This window comes from Equus quagga, chromosome 13, assembly GCF_021613505.1.
Source record: "Equus quagga isolate Etosha38 chromosome 13, UCLA_HA_Equagga_1.0, whole genome shotgun sequence".
NCBI classification, from domain to species: domain Eukaryota; kingdom Metazoa; phylum Chordata; class Mammalia; order Perissodactyla; family Equidae; genus Equus; species Equus quagga.
Genome location: NC_060279.1, coordinates 20,711,335 through 20,719,096, shown reverse-complemented (window position 1 = coordinate 20,719,096; position 7,762 = coordinate 20,711,335). Strand labels below are relative to the sequence as shown.

Sequence of the window (7,762 nt, the reverse complement as noted above, 5' to 3'; positions counted from 1 at the left end):
CCCCCCCCCCCCCCCCCCCCCCCGCCCCCGGCCGCAACAGTTGTATATCTTAGTCGCAGGTCCCTCTAGCTGTGGGATGTGGGACGCCACCTCAACGTGGCCTGACGAGCAGTGCCATGTCCATGCCCAGGATCCGAACCCTGGGCCGCTGCAGCAGAGTGCACAAACTTAACCACTCAGCCACGGAGCCGGCCCCGAGAAAATTCTTAAGTAGAGGGCAGAATGAGGAGAAAGAGGGCCCAAGGCTGAGTTTTGAAGAACTCTTATATTTAATTAATGCACCGAGGACAAAGGTCTGGTAAAGGGAACCACGGAGGCATGATAAAACCAAAGAGAAGGTAGTAAGTGAAGGGTAGAGAATATTTCTGAAAGTAGGGAGACGTTTGTCATTTGCAGCTGCAGGGTCAGGTAAGACAGGGCCAGAAGATCCTTCGCGTTTATTAGTTAGTCCTGGTGACTAGCGGAGCAGCAGCAGTAGAATGATGAGGGGAGAAGCCTGAGGAAGGTGAGGAAGTAGAATGAGATAGGAGATTGTGCAGAAAATTTTGGAGAGGTTCCTCTGCGAAGATAAGGAGAGAAGTAGAGCACAAGGGAGAAGAGAACGTACCTTCCACGGGATGTTTTCTGTTGCTTTTTTCCTCTTTGTATCTGAGTTTAGAACATATTTATATTTTTACAGGAAAAATTCATACGGAAATGGAAGCAGAAATAAATGTGGGGAGGAGCCCTGGGGGTACTGGACAATTGATAGAGTTGGGTTCCCAGTTGGGAACCTTATCTGATGTTGATCTGCATGTGAAAGGAAAGGGCTGTTCCCTCCATTGAACTCAGAGGGGAGTGGCAAAGATAAGCATCACTTATGGAGTATGTCAGTGCCACTGCAGGGAATGAAGGATTTTTCATCCAACAATTCTTATTTTCTTTTTGATTAGGAGGCAAGTCTGTCGTTTGTAAGGGGAGCAGAAGGTGGATTACCGGGAGTGAAGGAAGTAATTGTTACAAATAACTGGAGAGCCACAAATCAGGGAGACACTGAGACTGCAAGACAGGGTCTCCCAGATGAAGCTGAGGGCCAGGAATTTACAGAGGTTTCCATTTCCTGCTTTTTCTTCTAGCAAGCTCATTCCTCAAGGCCTGCCCAATGGTCTTCCCCTCTAAAAGGACTTTCCATTGTAGGGAGGAAATCCTTCTTTGTGAACCTTCTTAAAGTTCCTGGCTAGGTCTGAAAATTAAAGTGACAGAGAGATTAACAGAACAGCATACGAATTTATTTAAGTTTTACCTAACACGGAGCCTTCATAAGGAAATGAAGATCTGAAGGAACAGGGAGACCTGAATCTTTGTATGCTGGGCTTGATGAAGAGTGGGCAGTCGTGTAGAAATATAGGTCAGAGAGTGAGAGCTCAGCATAGTAAAGTGGAGGAAACTCAGCAAGGCCTGTTTGTTCGGATGTGTTTTGAAGATCAGGATGCTCCTGTCCTCCAGGAGCAGGGAGGGCGCCTCGCACGTGCGGGTCTTAGGACCTCCCTCACAGAAAAGGTGAGGGAAATTCAGAGAGACTTTCCTGCTTCTGCTGTTTGCTCAAACATCTTCAGCTTAAAATATTCCTTATGCCAAGGTGCCATATCTTGGGGTGGTGTGTCCTGAACCCCACCAGCATCACCTCTACTACAGAGAGAGTGTGTACTTCCATTCACATCTCTTTTTTAAAGACTTAACACATCACCGTTCTATCTGCTTAAATGTCTTTCTCTACAACTAGGCTTTAAAGGCAACACGGAAAGTGACTGCCCAGCATCAACCATTTCAGCTTTGTTCATCTCCAGTTCCCAGCAGTGTCTTAACAAATGGCAAACGACAGAAAGGAAAAGAACTTGAAATATTATTTCTCCGCCCCAAGAGTAAAACAATACCAAACAAGTACGGGGACAAAAAGAAAACTGTAGAACTGGGGCTGAAAGGTTTATTATAGATTAAAAAAAAAAAAAAACAGAAACAAAAAAACTGCCCAGGAAGCTAGGAACTTCTGAGCAATATGCAGAGACGGAAGTGCCTTCAAGGACTAATTAACCTGAGACCATAATCAGCCATGAGTGATACCAGGGATCTGTAGAGTGACAAGCAGGATGGAGACCTGAAGAGAAGTCTCTCTTTTTTTAATACAGACTTCGATGGAGGGTTCACTTTTCCCCCTTCCTTTTAGCAAAAATTCCCCATAAGCAACATTTTGTCTTCGAGTCTGCTTCCATAATAACAAAAGCCCCTCCAACAGCAGTAGACTGGCTTTCTACCCTCCCCCCCACCTAAAAACACATTTGGAAATCTGCAATCACATGTGGGGCAGGGGTGCCCTGCTGGCTCTCTTACTCAGAATTGATGTCTCATTTCCAACTGTATTTCGCCCTTAATTTACAATAATCTTGAATCCCTGGTCTGTGTGTGCATGTATGGGAGTGTATACATATATATATTTACTTACGCATTTAATAAAAATATTATCTTTCGAAAAATAATGTTCATTTAAAACATTCAGTTAAACAAAAATCTCAAAGAAATAAGTAAAAAGTTACCTGATATATCACTAAGAAGAAATTTCATTATTATCATTTGATGAGTAACATTGTAATTTATTTTTTTAATTTTTTAAATTGAAGTATAATTGACATATAACATTATATTAGTTTCAAATGTACAATGTAATATTTGATATTTTTATATATTGTGAAATGATCATCACAATAAGTCTAGTTAACATCTATCTCTCCATACACAGTTAATTTTTTTTTCTTGTGATAAGGACTTTTAGGATCTACTCTCTTAGCAACTTGCAAATATGCAAATATGTGGTCTTAGCAACTATAGCAGCAAATTATTTTTGTAGATTTCAGATAGAAAGATAGACTAACGGATGGATAGATGGACGGATGGACTAATGGACAAATAAGTAGGTAGGTAGACAGATGATTGATAGATAGAATGGTGAAGGGATAGACAGGCAAAAACTGGATTATACAATACAAGTTATTGGATAATAAATGCCTTTACTTTATTGGAATTGAAGGGAAGTAAAAGAAGTTGAAGTACAATTAAAGAATTGTACTTTCAATATTTGTTCACAGAAATGTTTTAAGATCGCTCTATAATTAGGATTATGAAAACATTATTTTTAACTACTTGATCAATTTTGGATAATACCTTTTAATACCCTGCTGTGAAATATTAAGAATTTGGAACATTTCCTTTTCTCTCTCCTATCCACATCTATCTATTTTCGTTAACTGTGTTATCATTAGCAAGATTTATAACATTTTCTTCTTGTTCAGTAATGATAATTCCTACAGCTGTTGAATCTTAGTCTATAGTAAAATTAATTCAATGATCCTTTTATATCTGAAGCTAAACTTCTCCTACTAATGAAATGAACGTTTGTGCATAAGTATGCCTATGCTCCTTTTAAAAACGATATCTGATAAATATTACTAAATATGGGCAGCATTTGTGATGATCTTCCTCAACCAGTTTCCATATAGGAAACACTTACCTTATCTTAAAAAAAAAAAAAAGAAAGAATGCTCAATCTCAATATTTCCATATTTGGGTGAAATTTGGGAGAAAGCACAAACAAAATTCTTATTAAATTGCAATCACAATTGAAAAATTTTCAACTCACATCACGTGTTGAATACAAGCCTTCACTCTTCTTTGGACCCAGGAGTTTCTTCATGTTTTCCTTTATGTTCTCTTTTCTCTGTTGTCTGAAAGCTTTCTCCTGATCACACAGAGCCATGCTAAATCGGAGGTCTGGGGACGAACTGTGTGTAAAACAGATGGGCATGAGCCAATGTCCCAGGTAGCCTTGTTCTACATCAGCCGGTCCCTGCAAGGCCCTGGGAGCTACACTGACACATGCTCACTGCTTCCCTCAAGCCATTACCTAGGAGGGGACCTGAAACAAGAGTATAAAATGATGGCTATCTTAAAGCAGCACGTTCCCAGGCATGTTTTCAGAAAACAAGGACTATCAAGTGTTTTAGAAAAAAATCAATAAGCAAACAAACAAGCCCTGATAAACTGCATATTACTATAGTAAAGACTTTGGGAAGTGCTTCAGAAAAGAAACCTGTTTAGATCTGTTAATTCTGGCACAGAATTTCCCAAATTTACCTGACCAAGCATTCCTTCCCTGACTCTCCAGGCCCCATTCCTCCACAGCACAACACTAATATCCCAGAGTCTGTGCCCTGAGGAGCACACTTGAGAAGTACTCTCTTAATGAATCACCTTGGCTAATGGATGGCCTCCTGTGACAAAGGAAGGAACTTCTAATGGTAGAACTTTGGACAACCACAAATGAGTTGGATTTCAGAACCCTTCATTATATACCCTTCCTTTCTAATCACGGCAGCAGCAATCCCTCGGATACCTATACCATGCCAGAAACCACATTAGGTATTACATACGGACCGCTGCAACAGGGGTGGGAGTCAATATTACACGTTATTATACACTATCGTATTACTTTTACAAGTCCATATTATAGAAGGAAAAAACTGAGAGGTTAGAATCACAGAGCAAATGTGATATACTTTCCATTATGCAATAATGCCTCACAAACCACCAGGTCCTAATACTGAATTCTAAAACCAGCTACTGAATTTAAAAATATTAAAAAAAAAAAAACCCCGAGCAATTTATGTTGTGATGTGAATAAATGCAAAATGTGGAAAGCAAGAAGATCACTAATAAAATACTGTCTCTTTACCATAAAAGTAAGTCCTTCTCTTCAGAGTCAATTAAATTTAAGTGATTTCTGTTAATTCAGTGTAATTCTTCCTTTAAAATACAGAACAAGAGAAGAGACTGCAAAGCCTCTCTATAGTGATATTTGATCATTACAAATAACATTTTAATTACTACTTCCCAAAGGACAAATATGGATAACTCACAAAAGAGCAAGTATGATTCATAATAGAAAATAAAAGAATAAATATTTCATTTCAATAGCAAATTTTAAAAATACTCATTATTAGTAATTTTAAAAAATATTTTAAATATCTATTTTCCAGCACTGGAAAAGGTAAAGTAACATTGTTATTATCATACATTCATTTTGGGAATATAAATTTGCAAAACACTTTGGAAAAGTGATTAGGCAATGAGCACTAAAAATAATTAAAATGTGTAATCCCTTTGACTGAGAAATTCTATTTCTGGATATCTACTTTAAGTAAAGTCACTGTAAATTTTGAAAAGATTACTTAATCATATTATCCAGTAATAAGGAAATGATCATTATATACAGTATATCAAAGCACTGACTACACAGCTATTAAATTAGATTATTATGAAGATTATGTAACAAGGTGGGAAAAGAATAAGAGAGTGAATTAGCCTTTTTTTAAGTCAAGTCTTTTTCTATTATTATTAGTTATTACAATATATTAGGTTGAGTATCTTCTAACCACTTTAAGAAATAAAAATCTTACCTGCACAGCCGGCTCTGTGACTCTCCCTCACTTTTATTTCCTTTTCTGCTCCTCAGAGGAAACCACTACCTTCAACTTGCTCTTTATTATTCCAATGTATTTATTTATAATTTTACAATACATATTATGTCTCTAATTAAGATATAGAATCATTTTACAGGTTTTTAATTTTTTTATAAATGCTATTGACTTTTTTATAAATGCTATTGCATGTTTTCTGCAAATTATTTTTTTCCAATGAACATTTTGTTTTTAAGATTCATCTGTGTATATAAATAGAACTAATTCAAACATTTTTACTATTATTGAGTATTTTTATTATGTGGTTATAGAATAACTTACTTATCCATGAACATCGAGGTTGCTTTCAATTTTTTTAACTATTACAAAGAGTACCACTATGACATTTGATGTACACGTGGGAAACTTTCCTATGATATATGATCTTTAGAAAGAACATCTCATTAAATCATCACAATAGATATGCTTATAAAGTACTCTTTTCTATTTTACAAATGAGTAAAAAAGTGATTACAAATCTTTCAATCATTAACATAATTAGCAAGCAGTAGATTTAAATCCAGGACTTCTCATTCTAGAACTCATGTTCCATGTCATGCACTGTGCTGATCATTATCTTACATTAACAGAGCAATGAACATAGATGTTTAGAAGATATCAGTACAAAAGTATCTAAATAAAATTCAAAATATTTGAGCAATTTTAAAAATATAGTAACAAAAGCATGGTTCCTTTATTTCTTCTATGTATTATTTTTAACTCTTCAATTAATTTTCTTTCTTGATTTTATTTTATTTTTAAGGGAAGACATTCCATGGAAAATAAAATTTTTCTTTAAAGAACATTTCTGTTAGAGTCAAGACAAATTAATGCATGAAAATAGAGTTTGATTAAAGTTCATTATAAATACATAGCAAATTGCTTCTGGACATATGTACACTATTTAGCTGAGTTTTTGCTACATTTTTTGACAACTGTGCTTTGTTAAAGCCCATTTCTTTTACATAACATGGTCCTACTTACATCAGTGAAGACTATTTCCCATTAAAACAAGCAGCATTATTGTCATGGTCGAATAACAAGAATATTTCTAATCTCATGCCAAAATATACCACTTTAAGCAAGAATCAACGTAATGCAAAATAAAATTCAAAAAGCTGGATTGTCCTTTGATACTTCCTGATATGTATTAAGGAACAATGGTAATTTACGCAATAATTTACGCAACATGTTCCAGGGATCAAAATAAGAGAAAGAAATACCTAAACCCAATGTCATTGTATCCATCACCATTCATTCGGCAAATCACAAGATATGAGGATGTTACACTAACTTATGTGGTGTTTGTGTAAATAAAATGTGTGTACTAGTAACTTTGGTTGAACCCACTTTAACAGGGAAGTTCAAAGAGAGGTTGAGGGAGGTGGGATCTGCTGGATTCAGTTTGGATCAGAGATCAGCTAATTCTCAAGGCAGGGCTGACTCCCCTCAGACTCATCATTTGAAAGTAAATAGATGATTTTCCAACAGTCATTTCTGGAGGCCACTTTGAAAGAGCAACATGTTTCATGGAATTTTACCATTTGTAGTCCTGCTGATCACTATGAATAAAAAGTCTCAATTTTCAGTTTTCCTCCTTTATATGTTCCTATTTCTGTACACTTTTATATTTTTGAATATCTATCTGAATCAACAATGGAAAATAGGCTTAAATAACCAGGTTCATTTCTCTGGGAATAGATATATACTTGAGGGATGTTTCTTTCTAAAAGCCCATATTCTGACATCTATTATTTAACCACCAAACTACTGGAAAATTAAGCAAAGAATATTAGATTTCTTTTGTAATGTTGTACCTATTAGGAGAGAGCTAAAGAAAAGCAAAATGCATTTAATGTTTTTTTATATTCAAACTTGTCAGAATTATTTCATATATTAAAATTATACTCTTCAACAATTAAAACGTCAGTGGATCACTCACAATATTTTCCATCCAATGAAGTAAGCGCACTTACCAAACTTCAAGAGACATTTCCAGAATCATTTCAGTGACCTAAAACAGACACATTAGTCAGATTAGGTCATAAAATGGATGTGTATTATATATAATGCAAATAGTCAAAATAATTTTTGAGTGCCAGAGTGTTTTTAAACTAAAAAAAAAAAAAACCCTACCTGCAACTAAGATATACAACTTTGGACGGGGGGGGGGGGGGGGGGGGGGGGGGGGGGGAGAAAAAAAAAAAAAAAAAAAA

The 7,762-nt window shown here is 35.9% G+C and overlaps 1 protein-coding gene across 5 annotated transcripts in view; it reads right to left on the bottom strand.

The window, feature by feature from the left end:
* PLA2G4A (phospholipase A2 group IVA) overlaps positions 1-7,762 on the bottom strand; it is a 148,737-nt gene that overhangs the window by 57,806 nt on the left and 83,169 nt on the right. For all 5 annotated transcript variants that reach the window (XM_046682795.1, XM_046682797.1, XM_046682796.1 and 2 more), the window contains 2 exons: positions 7,523-7,560; positions 3,671-3,812 (listed from right to left, as the gene is read on the bottom strand). In XM_046682795.1, the coding sequence (XP_046538751.1) occupies positions 3,671-3,812; positions 7,523-7,560 (180 nt within the window). The remainder of the gene's footprint in view (positions 1-3,670; positions 3,813-7,522; positions 7,561-7,762) is intronic.